The following is a 15642-nucleotide window of genomic DNA, read 5'->3' as shown; positions in this document are numbered from 1 at the left end:
ACAGAGACAGATAACTGGTGCCAGCGCCATGGTTTAAAGCTAAATGCCAAAAAATGTATAGTCATACCCTTTGGCAAAAACAATGTGCCCACAAATTACCACATAGGCGGAAACCCATTAAGTACAGAGAAAGTTATTAGGGACCTGGGGACCCAAGTTGATAGCAATCTCTCCTTTGAAAACCACATTGCCAAAGTGGTTAGAAAGACCTTCTACATAGCCCACCTCATCACGAAGGGTTTCACATCTAGATCAAGAGAGGTAATCGTGCCCCTTTATTCATCCCTCATCAGGGCCATCATAGAATACAATGCCCCTTTTGGGATGTACCTTACCCGACACCTGCAGCAATTAGAAAGACCCCAAAAGTATCTCACCAAGAGGATCAAGGGTCTCTAACAGATGCCATATGCTGCTCGGTTAAAAAAACTCCTGCTCTTCTCAGTTGCATACCGCCTTCTTCGAGGCGATCTATGCCTGACATACAAAGCTATGTCAAATCCAGAATTAATGGACATGCTCCACCTCAGTAAATCTAAATCCCTTAGAGCCACACGCTCGAGGGACTTGAACCTCAGCACAGAAAGAAATAGAACTTGCTGGAGGGACAGGTTCATAACCCAGAGGCTCCCTTCGCTCTGGAATAGAATTCCAGTTCATGTGAGGTAGAGCACCTCACTGAATCTCTTCAAGAAGAATCTCGATAAGTGGATGGGGGATCGTAGGTTTGTCCCAGGGATTACTCCCGTGTCCCTATTAGACAGAGGCACAGTAAACTAAACCTTAAAAAGGGCACAGTATACTCAAATCAAGGGGTGGCGTAAGCCATACAGAATCGGGCTAGGCTTATAATTGCCCCAGGGCAGATAGCCTAGTATGAACCTATGAACCTCTCTCTCTTTTGCCTAGTTTTTAGAGTGGGGGGGGGGCACAGTGTGCTTTCACCGCTTTTTTTTTTTCTTTTCTTAATATGGATTTTTCCCCGAGGATATTAAGAAATCCTGTATTATACTCTTGGACAGCAACATGAAGCATGAGGTACCGAAGTAGGATAAGGTGACTTTTGAAGTGTGTTTGCTACCCAAATGAAAAAGCAGCATGGTGATCACCACTGGTACCTGCTAGGATGCCAGAATTCGATAGGTTAATCAGATGAGTCGTGAGAATACAACAGAGAGTAGTAGATGTGTTTGTTGTGCTGAGCTGAAGTGTATGAGCTAGGTAAACATTAAAATGGAGACGAGGAGTCACAGTCTGGTTTGCCACTTCATGTTTATGTCACCTACAAAGATGTTTCATGAGGGATGTGTGATAATGTCCAGACAGCATGTATTCACTGGTAGGCATGTTACTACCACTGGTTAAGGTGTTATGATGAACAGGGTTTTGTGGGAAAAACAGTTTTTTTTAAGATAGACAAGAGTATTCTGCATTACTGAAAAAGAGTATCGCATATGGATACAGAATTAGCTGTAGACTTACTGGGACATAGGATGGTGACACAGCCTACTTTTTTTACAGTCATGTCAACTCAAAGGACGGTAGAACCCGCTGGAAGAATTTATTCAGCTTTTAACGTCTGGTTTTAGATGGGTCTCAATGACAGAGGATGTCTGGAAACTACAGAGCTATCCAGGAATCAATGTCAGTTAGCTTACTTAAAAGGTTAATACCAATCTGTGTACAGTAGCAAATCCTGACAAAGTCTGGATTGGATACATAGACGATAGCTGTATACCTTGCCAGGTACGACCAGTGTTAAGGTGTATAACACCATGTCTGCAGGTACATTTGCGTTGAGGCACACCGATGATCTTGTCTTAAAAGGTGAAGAACACAGCATGTAAACTAGTTGAAAAAATGAATCTTTAGGGATATTCACGGAGAAAAGTTAAGTGTTTGCAGAAACTATGAAGATAGCAGGTACATATTTTACTATGAAGATAGCAGGTACATATTTTACTATCAAGGAACCTGAAGTGTTAAGAAGTAAAATTAAATGGCAAAAAAAGAGGCTCAATAGAAAGGGTTCTTAAAAGCTGTTAAAAAATACTGTGTGAAAATCCTTTAATTTTAAAAAGGTGTATTTAATTCATTCAGTTACAGTGAGCAAATTGGGTTCTATTGGCAAGGTATGCTCCTTCTAATTTGGAAACGGAGCTGTTGTGTGTGGTGTCTGGAATAACATGATCAATGTTGACTCATGTTAAAAGGAGTGTGTTGTATAACAACATAGATATAGGAGGATTGGACTTGCTTTATCATTACATCTTTACTGGGTTACAAAATACAATACTGGTAGCTTGGTATCAAAGGTGTTATGATACACAATTTTTTTAAAAAAGCCGAAAGACAGTTTTTTTATGAGCAGTAGTGGAGGGATCACTACCAAAAGAATGAATTTCAACAACATTGAAACAACGAGACCAGAATGACCAACGTTCAAATTAACAAAGCCTCTTCTCAGCAAAAGTAAGAAAACCGAACAAGCACACATTAGGCTACACCAAACAAAAGTTTTCGCAAGACAGCAAACCCCCTGTACCACACATGTGGGGGGGGTTGTGCCCCCCCATACACCCTGTTATGTTAAATATAGTGGGAATGAGCAAGACCTCAAAGACAGCTGTACACCTGGCTCGCACAATGCCTCAACTGCTCTATTCGATATTCTGATTTTTTTCTAATGTGAGGCTTAATTACTTGGAATGTTTGTCATTCCGGTCTCCTTGTTTTGACATACGATATTGCGGTAATCTGCTCTTTTGATAGGGATCCTACTGGAGATATGGGGGAGTATTACAAGGAAATCTCAGTATGGAAAAAGAGAATTAACTAAGCAACAAGAGAAAGTAGTATAAGTAGCCAAGGAAAAGTTTTATTGGACAGACATCTGGGAGGGCTTAGAGGAGAACACAAGAAGTGGAAATAAATCAAGGTCCAACAGCTTTGGGAGAATTTGGACATTTAAGATTTCTTGTGGAGACTGTAAACAGATTACTAGTTAAGACTGTGACCAAATGTTTATGAAGACAGGTACTGTAATGTATGTGGATTAGAGGAAACAATGAGTTGCTCTGTTAGATACGAGATCAAGATACATTTTTGATAAATTATAAATGAGGAAGGAATGAAGGGGTGCCTGAATTGAATATTAACATAATTTTATATGGAGATTATATATTATCTTTAACATTAAGAACGGAGAATTATGGCAAGAAGATCTCCAAATACATATATATATATATATATATATATATATATATATATATATATATATATATATATATATATACACACATACACACGGTTCATGTGGAAGGCAAAATGTAACGAGATAGTACCATATAATAAGTAGGAAGTTACAAAAACAGAAAATTTTGTTTTAGTTGTGAGTGAAAGAATGGGAGGACTAAATCTTAAGAAATGATGGAAAAAATGGAAATATAAAGCTGTTTGCAAATATCATAAATACTACATACGTTTTGTATAATGTGTATAGTTGTGCATCTGTGAATATCAACAGACCTCCTACCCATTTCATTACATATGTTTTGTATAATGTGTATAGTTGTGCATCTGTGAATATCAACAGACCTCCTACCCATTTCATTAAGTGTTATTAAATCATTTACCAACAACTGAGCTACCAACAATTTGGGACCTTAGTTTTAAACCTTATCCAAATGGCAGCACAATCAATAGTGCAGTGCACACCACCTTATGCCACATTGCTAATTCACTAACGTATCTAAGCACCTCTTATGGAATACAGCACAGAGACTTCAAAACAAATCAAAAACATTCTGGTTGTACTGCCTGTTCTAAATAGGATCTATAGCTTACACTTGTCAAGTAAGGCCACACAGCTGCCAAATTCACCATAACCCGTAGTAAGAAATTCCACTGGCACATTCTCATAATGTTTTTACCCACCTCACCTGAGACAAAAGGTAGAACAGTATAGCTGCAGTTGCGAAGCTCCATCCAAGACATTTGTGCAATCAAACTCCAGGACTATAGCAACACTGTGGTTTCTTAGGAGAGACTGTTAGCAACAACTGTGTTATCAGACAAGTGCGAACATCCGTAAGCTGTGACTTACTTCCTTTAAAGTTTCTGAAGCACTCTTTCCATTTCTTAAGGTCAGTTCCCATCTGTAACTTAACTAAATCTCCCATGATTCCAACATGCTTCAGTGGTCTTTCCTAAATATTACAGTGAACAAATTATTTCCACCAGATCGTATCAGTTATTAATTCTCCACACAATTCTCAGTTATTCCATTTTCTACTAAAATCTCCAACTACTCCCAAAATGTCTTTCGCCACTCTGTGGTCATTCACTTATTTAGGGGTAGTTGACCAGCTACAATGACACGTTCTGCCTTTTTGTTCCTCCGCAACCTTCTGTAAAAATACTTGTCAAATAAACTAATAATACAGATGCTTAGACGCCTATAACAGAGTTCATACAAAAGATGCAATACATGTCAAAACAGCCAGAGCCTTCTAGACTAGTAGAATAGAGCAAACTACCCTATTTAGTTGCGATTCAAGTTATAGAAAAACTACCTTTGCTCTCCCCCCAATATGACAACTGGCGCCATTTTCAAACACCCTTTTCATCCTTATGAAGGGAATTTCCTCTGCTCCTCGATCTCTGAGTCAACGGATCTTTTCTATTTGAATCAAAGCCCTGCAACCTTCAAGCAACAACCCAAACTACCTGCTACAGACACTCTATCTGAATACTGACATAAGCAGCGTATGTCTTCATTTCAAAAAACAAAGCGGGACTGACCTGCTTAAGTAGCTTAATACTTCGTGAATTCCCAATATAAATTGGCTTGCACACTGCGCAGACTGTTACCTCTCCAGTATAGCAAGAAAAAAACGTAAGCCAGTTAACAGGATCCCCCTCACCCTATACTTAGTTTACTCTGCAGAAGTACGGAATAAGTACATTCCTTACAAAAATTAAAGTTACCTACAGAAACAGGCTGTTCATAAGGTAAAAAACAGAAGGAAGTCTGCTGAAATTAAACAAAGTTACTTACAGAAATGGGCTGTTTCTAAGGTAAAACAGTAGTAAGCCTGCAGTCGTTTGCTTTGTGGTTAGCCCCGCTACGCTCGGGCTCACTACGCTCCCCCATCCTGCCTCCAATTCTCACCCGCCTCCACTACCTCTAATTTTATATCTATCCACTCCCACTAGTCCCTCAACCAATCCCCAAGCTATACTACTCTCTCTCTCTTTATCTCCAACTACCAATTATCTTACCCCTCCTACTCACTGTCCATTTATTCAACCCTTGAAGATGTACTCTATCATTGTGAGCACACCCTCTAAACCATCTAACACTACTTATACTCCTCCCCATTCTACTAGGTGCATACTACCAAACCGCCTATGAAAAACAATACCTCCTCGGCTAAGACTATCCCAAAGCCCAGACCACAACATTCCTACCCAGTTGCACTATCCCAAATAAACTAGACCTTAATATTCCAATCTACTACAAGCCACTTAATCACAGAAATAAAGCTGAAGATTTACCTACCTCTACTAAATCTACACGCTATCTATACTTAATTCTCAAACTAACCAAACTTATAGCAAGTATCCAGGCTACAATTCTAAAGGATGGAGACATTCACCCTAACCCAGGACAACTAAATAACACCTGCAGATTCAACAATCCCACTATTCCCATCTACCTCTAGCAAAGATCCTTATCTAATCTCATGATAATTCATCTGAACATTAGAAGCATTAAAAACAAACTACAGGACTTACATGCTCTCCTAGCTACCTACAACCCAGACAGTCTTGGTCTTTCAGAGACCTGGCTAAATCCTGCCATAACAGACAATGAAATTCTCCCCCCAGGCTAATAACATTCTAAGGTCTGACCATATAGGCAAAAAGGGTGGAGGGGTAGCACTTATATAAAAACACCCATGAAATGATCAAAGTAGCCCCTGACCTTCCCAGATCTTAACTGCCAAAATTAAAATTAACAATAGAAACATATCAATATTGTCTGTGGATACATTCCCCCAAGTAACAATATAGGTACCTTGGAAGGTATTCTCAATGGACTATCTAACGCTAATCCCCAAGAAACTATTATTCTACAGAATTTTAACACAGATTGGAACCTAAGTTCCTCACAAACTCCAACAATCCACATTAACCTATATTGATTCTCCCAACTAATAAAATCTCCCACTAGATTCAATAAAGAGAGAGTGACAAAGAAGAGTCCTAGACTGGACACTCACTAACCAACAACCTCAGAATTATATCTCGGGAACCCTCCCAGATGACTTAAGTGATCACCTCCCCATCTTTATCATAAAGACCAAAACTAATAAAATCCATCAGCCCATTTATCAGACAATCAGGGATAAAAAAAATTTCAATCCCCTACAGCTTCCAATCTAATCTAAGTCTTTGTAACTGGACCATACTCCACCATTTGCCTTTAGATGAAGCCGTAAATTACTTTAATTCCACCTTTCTCTCTATCCTAGACTCACATGCAACCCCACGTACTTCCAGAGCTAAACCTAAAACAGCACCTTGGCTTACTAAAAGTACCAAAATAAAGATTTCTGAAAGAAACTCAGCCTGGTCCAAATGCAGAACCACCAAATCTGTCTCTGAACAGCTCTACTACAGGAAACTTAGGAATGACAAAAAAAAAAAAAAAAAAACTATTCTAAAAGACAAAAGAGATTACTTCCATAACCTACTAGCTAAGCATCAAAATCAACCACAAAAGTTTTGGGCAGGTACAAATAAAATATTAAGGCCTGGCAATGTTGCCACACTAACCCCCTCTTCTCCAGCCGGATAGACACCTCTACAGATTGTGTGGAAATAAATATCACCAATAACAAGAAGACATTTAGCTTACAACCTAACCTGTCCCTCCTAGTTACATTAGAAAACTCTTGACTAAAATTAAACCAACTACCCTTGCTGCTGACCGGCTCCCAGCTGAATACTTACAATTGGCAGCTGATGTCATCGCTATCCCTATCCTAATAAATAGGACAATCACTGAAGCCACCATTCCCAGCATCTGGAAGGTATCACATGTCATACCTCTGCATAAAGCTGGAAACTCTTTAGAGTTATCCAACTATAGGCCCATAGCCATCCTCTCACCATTAGCCAAAATCATGGAAAAGTGTCTTCATTGCCAGCTTATGCACTACCTAATCCAAAACAAACTCACAACATGGCTTTAGACCTTATCACAGCACCACAACAGCATTGCTATCATTCACAGACACCATCAACCAGAATAAGAACATAGGTAAAATCTCATTGGCTCTCTTTTTAGACCTTTCTGAAGCTTTCGATATGGTCAAGCATAACAAGCTAATACTCTCTCTTCGTAAACTTTCCTTACATAATCATACTACGAACTGGTTTCAACATTACCTTCAAGGTAGAAATCTGGCAGTGATCTGGCAAGGTAGACTCTCCACCCTTCTACCCGTTTCATTAGGAGTTGCACAAGGCTCCATATTAGGTCCTCTACTATTCTCAATCTTTGTTAATGATCTACAGTCAGCTACCTGTACACAATACGCAAAGGACTCTACTTTGCTCTGCTCAGCCAACTCCCTCCCAGAACTCCAGTTCCAGACTCAGAAAACATTTAACTTAGTCAAAACCTGGTTCTATAGCAGACATCTACTACTAAATGCCAACAAAATCAAGTTATTGCTGTTCTCCCCAACAACCCATTGCTCCCCTCAGGTCATCTTCAGAATCACATCTAATAACAGTACCATAACATCCCCAGATAGCCACACCAAACTACTTGGGGTACTAATTGACAATAGTCTGAAATTTGACCTTCATGTTAAAAAAAAAAAAAAAATTGGCTCGCTATACAGAAACAAAGCCTTCTTAACCCCTTTGGCCAGAACCAACACAGCACACACCCACCTACTTTCCACACTTCTGTATGCCTCCCCCATTCTCACTAACCTCTCTAAAACCGAACTAAATAAATTAAATGTCTGCTACAACCATATAGCTAGATTACTTACAGGGGCTACCTATTGCACACATCACTGTCAAAAATCTAAAACTACTAAAATGGCTCGAGTTCCCCAACCTACTACTCTACATTCAGCTTACAGTGGCTCATAGAATACTTAACCAACCAGAGTTCCAGGTATACAACCCTTAATTACCCCTTGCATCTGAACCAGACCACTGAGATCTATTGATAAATTAATGGCAAAAACCTCTAAATCCTGCAATCATGCCGGTGACTCAGTATTCTCCAATTACATAGCAAAAATTTGGAACTCACTTCCTCCTGACTTAACCCTTGAACCCTCTCTAGCAAAGCTTATAACCAAGCCAAAGAAAAAACTTACTGTTTTACAATGCAGTGCCATTCTCAGAAACATATTCATTCAACTACAAACTTTTAGCATTAAAAAGGGAATACTTGCTGTATTTCCCAGTACTCTGAATGCACTAAATCTTGTTATCACTAATACTAAATTGTCCTAAACACCCAACAGACCAGATTAAAACATGAGTAACACCCCCACTTCTAATCGACTAGATGATGTTAAGTTGAGGTCTTAAAGCAAAGTTACCACCTAACTTACTTTTGGCAAGGTAGTCCTCATTTGGTTAGATAGGTTGTGAAAAAAAATTAATAAAAATCTGCAATAATCCTAACAATCACTGAAAAAACATTTTTTTAATACTGCAGAAATATGCAATGCTCTGTCTAAGATACTCAACGTGCTAGGAAAAAAAATGATTTATCCATGACACCACTTCATTAATATAAATGAAAGTGCATCCTTTTTGCTTGGTTGAGGCTGTGTTTTGTTAAGAATGCTGCACTATGCTAAGTGAAATGCATAACTGCACCATTCATAACTGCTGAAAGCCTTACCTTTAAGTGGAGTACTCTGAGCACAGTCAACTAATATGTATATTTAGTACGCAAGAGCCTTATGGTTAACAATGACAAAACTGAGCCATATCTGTTGCAATGATCTGCCAGGTTCTTCTTAACCCCCCACCCCTCAAACAATACTATCCATAAACCTCAAACATTCTCTAGAGACGGTCTTACTGAACCGTAGGTAAAAACTCGCAGGGGATTTCTGTGCACCTTAAGCTAACCAGTCCTTGGCAAATCATTCAGCATTCTTCCATTACAAGAAATTTCTGTACACAACAACAGTGATGCAGTCATACATGCTGATGATGCAAATGGTGCAACTTCCAGGAAGCAAGATGCAAACACTGGATAATACCTCTAAGAGTTTCAGTACATTACTTTCCAGGAGTTGAGTTGCACGTCTTGCTAATACAGTCAGAAGAATAAATTAAATGAAAAAAGAGAAACTAACACTATTCTGCAAATCTGTCTGACTAAATGCCCTATAGCTGCAAATCTTCCACATGTCAAAACAGTTACCCTTACAATTACTGAAAGAAGCTGGCAGGCTACTTCCTAGAATGACTCCTGCAACAAATAACACCCAAAACATTTGCTGCAAGTGAATATACTACCCACCACGGCTTTGCCCAAAGACATAATACTGGAATGGGACACTAAAAAGGCTGTATACATACAGATCACACACACACACACACACACACACTGACACTCCCAGCAGGTTTCAAATTACTTTAAATCATAAAATACAGTTATACAAGCTTTTGTCTTATAAAAGAACCCAGATATCAAGGAGCATGAAGTAACTCAGCACTTCAGAAAGTGAGATACTGCCAGATGTACATTTACGATGTGGTGGTGGTGCTGCGGTAGCGTTGTCGCCTCACAGTAAGACGTCCTGTTCGATTCTCAGCTAGAGCGTCTTCTGTGTGGAGACATGAGCGAATGGGCGTACCTTCGTTGAAGGTTGTGTGTCAGGGCTGGCAACTCGGCACGTAAAAGTCTACTGCCAATCATTAGCAGACCGGAGTTCCGCTGTGGCGACCCCTAACCGGGAAAGGCCGAAAGACACAACAACAATCCATCCTAAACAAAGACATTTTAATCTGTGCAGTCCAAATGCAATTTTACAAGGCTTAAACTTCACCAAGCTGGGTTACATGACGTCTCCCAGATATTCTATTGCTCTCCTGCTCTTGACACATCAGTAATAAAAACAGGGAGTACAAACTTTAGTTAATAACTAGTAGGTCAGTCTGCTCACCCTGTTTTGTTCTAGGATACTGTTTCTCAATTAAAGGTTTTTTTTTTGCCATTTCTTTTCTTAAGTTTTAACAATACAGTTTTATCAACTTTGTGTGTATGCCCCTTTAACCAAACCAGCCCTCTTTTCCAAATCCCATTTTCTAATTAAACAATCATTAACACTATGGGTGTGGACTGTCTAGTACTAGCATCTCCGAGTAGCAGAATCTGGCCATGAAAGCAAAACTCAAGTAGTGTTACAAGACACAAGTGAGTAAACTCTGCACAATTTGCAAATCCAGTTAATTAATATTATATGATAAACATTTTACTTTTTGTATGTATTTTCTAAAATATTTGTTTTATAAATTTGTTGATGTGAACAGTTAAAATAACTTACATCAATCTTTTCAAGTTTTGCTAACAAAAATATACTGCAAATTAATAAAGTAGCCTATCATCAGTCCTATGAAATTTAAAGCAAACTTAAGAGTATTCATCAAGTGGTCCCTGCACATGAAAAATCTGCTGCTAAAAAATGCTTTCATGATGGCATCTATCATGATTGGATTATACCAGCGTTATTCTGCCTCAAATGTGCAGTATTTTTCTTCACAGATAAGCGTTTTTTTAGTTGGCGATCTCATAGGTTTGTACTAGGCTATCAGCCCTAGGGCCTATGCAACCTTAGCAATAACAATTCCCTGGCTATTTCTTCCCACTGTATTTACTTCCCTGAACCCTTGTCTAGCAGGGCAACTGACGTGATGCCAGGGTGAATTTCCTATCTCCCATCCAGTCGTCAAGGTTCCTTTGGAAGAGGGCCAAAGAGGCACTCTGCTCGACTTGTACGGGCAGTCTATTCCAGAGTCTGTGGAGTCTCTGGGTCAGGAACCTGTCCCTCCAGCATTATTTGTGATGACAAGGTTTAGATCCCTGGAGTGTGCGTCTCTGAGGGATTGGGATTTCTTTAAGTGTAGCATGTCCAACATGCTCTGGGTTTGACATGGCCTTGTATGTTAAGCAGAGATCACCTCTGAGTTTTGCATAGTCTCTCTATAAACGGATATCCTGGATTGAATGATAAAGAAAGCTACGTAAGTTTTGCCTGTGAATGTTTAACCAATACAGTTGAGCTGTGGAAACATTGCTCTTCTGCATATTTGAAGGACTTTATACATTTTTCTCTAAATTACTCTGACTGCATGAAATATGATCAGTGTAGTGTACTTGAAATAATTATTTTTCCTCTCATTTGAGACCAGTGCCACAAAAACCTAATGCTGTCTGACTGAATGCAAACGAAACTACTGCTTTAAAAAATAGACTGCTGTTCTGCTTCTTATTATGAATGGTTTCATTCCTCGGGTGTTATACAGAGTTTTTACAACAGTAAAACCCAAATGCTAAAAAACTTAACAAGATGTTCCAAGAACAATAATAATTCGTATGCTATAAACAGATACAGGTAATGAAACCCGAGAAAGGTCCTTCATAAATACCACTCAAGCACACCGTAACAGTGCACATGTACTAAACTACACAGATTTGTACTGTACTTTTATAAGTGGGGGCTAGCAGCCTCCTTAACCTCTAACCAAAACACGCCTACGAATACTTTCATAAAAATTAGTTACTTAAAAGGGCAGTGATCAAAAGGGGTTACAACCAGTTTAAGAGAGAGAAAACAGCACGAAGACACCTTAGCAACAACGCACACTCCTGACACAAACTCACTCTACAAGTCATCCAAATATGAACTGATAGTTCAACAGAATTTGACCGTATCTCTCAACCTTCGAAGTCCAACATCCGAAGCACCACCTCTCACAGTGGGGCGCTTACTAACAACTTAAATTAAGATTGTTACATTAAAATGTGACACGTAATACGTGCAAAACAATTCTTTTGTTAACTCGTTATAAGTCATTATTTTTGCCATAAACAGAAGTTAAAAAAATATATACATTTGTGATAAACCCTTCCAATGTGAAATATCGTCCGAGATTCAAAATGAGAATTCCTCATAATGAGGTACACTTGTGAGGTATGCTCTTGTCATTACGCTCATAACCAACACATCCTGCTGTCAGCAATATCCAAAACACATTAAAACCACAACTATAAACACACGTCCCATTTACGCGTATACTGCAACATTACTAAAAATATTGTATAAGTAAAATTACTCAGGCTGTACAGCAGAAAGGATTAAATATGGGCCTACTTCCTACAACGTTAAAAGTGCTATAAACAAACAATTTGGGGAAAAAATCAATTAAAGCCCCCAGCAGCTGCTACACAGGTGAAATCCTTCCAAAGCAATATAACTGTAAACGAAAGGTTTTTTACCAACAATTACTTAACATTCTTCTCATTTAATGCTGTCTCATCTTCGCTTACAAAAAAGCTTGACATGTTCTGCCTCATCACTCTTATTACCAGTTTTAAAACCACCACAGGTACTTATTAATGCATATATATCATACAGAACACAGTACCACTACTTGTAATATGTACAAACATTTGACAAAAAAGTAAATTTCACAACTTCTACTGCAACTTACCATCTTGGTTTCGAATTCAAGCTAAGTGAACAGAGCAGTGAATAGGTGTTTGATTAGTTTTCACTAAAGTGTAGGTGAAGTAATCTAAAACGGAATCATCGAGCAGATTAGAAGTGAAACTGTGGAAGAAACTAATGTGAGGGGCGTAACATTTGTTGTTGTCTGTTTTTTTTTTCAGCCATTGTTAATCTCTCAAATGAGTGTGTTTTTACAGATTATGAGGATTAATAACAGTGGAGTGAAATAATGTCTAACAGGCTGTTAGTAACATCTTCTCAAACTGAGTTTTCCCAGTTCGCTTGTGCTTCATTTTGTGCACAACGAGGTCAATCATCTTAGCCAGAAATGGTCCAGTGATATATGGAATAGTGTTTGTATCATGGCCACTTTTTAAGTTTATTTTGTAAGATGAGGTACGCACGCGAAGCGAATTAACATGAGCAATTCACTGCACTTGAGGATGCCATCTTTTTCAAGCGGCCAAACTGGGACTTAAGGTTTCCATCTGTTCCTCTTTACGCAGGACATCCATCCATCCATCCATACATCTTTAACCCTTTTTCCCATTTTTGCACATGGGGTCAGGATGTCTCTTTCAACAGTGACAATCATCTCGAGCCAAGGTTAGGGTTACCACCTGTCCCACTTTGGGAGGGACAGTCCCTCTTTGGGCAGTTGTGGCCTGCAAAAAAAAATGGAAAATGTCCTGAGATTTTAGGACAAAAATAGGTTCATAGGTTGGTACTGGGCTATCCGGCCCTAGGGCCTATGCAAGCCTAGCCATAACAATTCCCTGGATATTTCTTCCCACAATATTTACTTCTCTGGGCCCCTGTCTAGCAGGGCGACTGACATGATCCCCGGGGTGAATTTCCTATCTCCCATCCAGTAATCAAGGTTCCTTTTGAAGAGGGCCAATGAGGCGCTCTGCTTGACATGTATGGACAGTCTATTCCAGAGTATGGGGAGTCTCTGGGTCAGGAACCTATCCCTCCAGCATGTTTTGTTCATTGTGATGACAAGGTTTAGATCCCTGGAGTGTGTGGCTCTGAGGAATTGGGATTTCTTTAAGTGGAGCATGTCCAACAGCTCAGGGTTTGACATGGCCTTGTATGTTAAGCAGAGATCGCCTCTGAGTAGACGATATGCCACAGAGTATAGCTGGAGTTTTTTAGATGGTCGGCATATGGCATCTGCTTTAGGCCTGTGATTCTTTTAGTGAGGTATTTCTGTGGCCTTTCCAGCTGTTGCAGATGTCTTGTGAGGTACATACCAAACGGGGCATTATACTCTATAATGGGCCTAATGAGGGATGAGTACAGTGAGACAATGACCTCCTTTTTTCTGTATGAAAAGCCCTTAGTGATGAGGTGTGCCACATAGAAGGATTTCCTGACTGTTATGGCGATGTGGTTATCGAAAGTGAGACCACTGTCCACTTGTGTCCCTATGTCTCTCATCACATTTTCGATGTTTAGCATCCTGCCACCTATGTGGTAATTCATGGGAACATGTTTTTTTCCAAAGGGGATAACTATACATTTCTTGACATTAAGCTTGAGCCCATGGCTCTGGCACCAGGCATCTGTTTCTGTAAGGCCTTTTTGTAGAATATCCACATCATTTGGGGGATTCAATAATGGCTCCCAGTTTGCAGTCATCTGCAAACTTTGTTAGCCAGAGTCCCTTAGTGTTAGCTTGTACTTCAGAGAAGTAGATGCCAAACAAGAGTGGTCCCAGGACTGAACCCTGAGGTACTCCACTTGTCACTTGTCTGGAGCTGGATTTGGAGTCGGCTACTTTTACAGTCTGGGTTCTGTCAGTAAGCCAGTTGGCAACCCATCGAGTGAAGTAGGGATTTATGCCTAGTTTAGCAATTTTATCTATGATTCCAGAGTGGGGGATGGTGTCGAAGGCCTTGGCGAGGTCCAAATAGGCTATGTGGACCACCTTACCCTCGTCTACAGCTCTGGAGACTGATTCGAAGAAGTCAGTCAGATTCAGGAGATAAGATTGGCCCTTCACAAACCCAAACTGGGGTTATTTAAATATCTCCTATATTTTCTTTAATACATGCATAAAACAGTTATTTTCCATCTGAAACACCTAAATGTTATAAGGAACAGAATAAGCAACTCAAATGCTACAAGAATAAGCTTTTATTTTAGCAAAAAAGTGAAGTGCTGTCCTTTGTACTGGCCGTGGGTATGTTTTGCACTGCAAAATCTGACGTTTCTACAAAAAATGTCCCACTTTGGGCATTTGAAAAGATGGCAAACCTAGCCAAGGTTTACACCGCTGGGTGGCTAGCCCTGCCGAGGACAACCTCTATGCAATTGTGTCTTGCATAGAAATCACAGTAAGACGTTGTCCTGTTCGATTCTCAGCTAGAGCGTCTTCTGAGTGGAGACATGCATGAATGGGCATACCTTCGTTGAAGGTTGTGCGTCAGGGCTGGCAACTCGGCACGTAAAAATCTACTGCCAATCATTAGCGGACCGGAGTTCTGCTGTGGTGACCCCTAACCGGGAAAAGCCGAAAGACACAACAACAGAAATATGAGAAATTAAAAATGTCCTGGGATTTTAGGATAACATTTAAGTTTCTACTAATTGATACAGAAAACAATTATTCTGTACCTGAAGCGCTGAAATAGTTTATCAACAGAAACATTATCAAAATGACATCCACTGCTTTACACTGGTAGTGCGTATGGTTCGTTCTGCAAAATTTCACGCTTCCTTAAAAATGTCCCATTTTGGGTATTTCAAAAGGTGGCAACCATAGTTACTGCGACTTTTTTTATGGAAATGTAATATTTTGCATGACAAATCATACCCACAACCTGAGCAAGGCATGACCTTCATTTAT

At 39.6% G+C, this 15642-nt stretch overlaps 1 protein-coding gene across 3 annotated transcripts in view; it reads right to left on the bottom strand.

Moving 5' to 3' along the window:
* Positions 1-12853, bottom strand: part of PSMA1 (proteasome 20S subunit alpha 1) — a 416885-nt gene extending 404032 nt beyond the window's left edge. The window contains exon 1 of one of the 3 annotated variants that reach the window (XM_044082794.1): positions 12772-12853. In XM_044082794.1, the coding sequence (XP_043938729.1) occupies positions 12772-12774 (3 nt within the window). In that variant the 5' untranslated portion in view covers positions 12775-12853. Of the gene's footprint in view, positions 1-11941; positions 11969-12607; positions 12638-12771 lie in introns of those variants that run through there. The other 2 variants (XM_044082790.1, XM_044082793.1) reach the window with 2 other exon arrangements.
* Between the last annotated feature and the right edge of the window lie 2789 nt (positions 12854-15642).

The sequence above is a fragment of the Protopterus annectens genome, chromosome 9.part0 (assembly GCF_019279795.1).
Source record: "Protopterus annectens isolate FY-2018-M chromosome 9.part0, PAN1.0, whole genome shotgun sequence".
NCBI classification, from domain to species: Eukaryota; Metazoa; Chordata; order Ceratodontiformes; family Protopteridae; genus Protopterus; species Protopterus annectens.
This window is presented reverse-complemented; position numbering and strand designations above follow the sequence as displayed.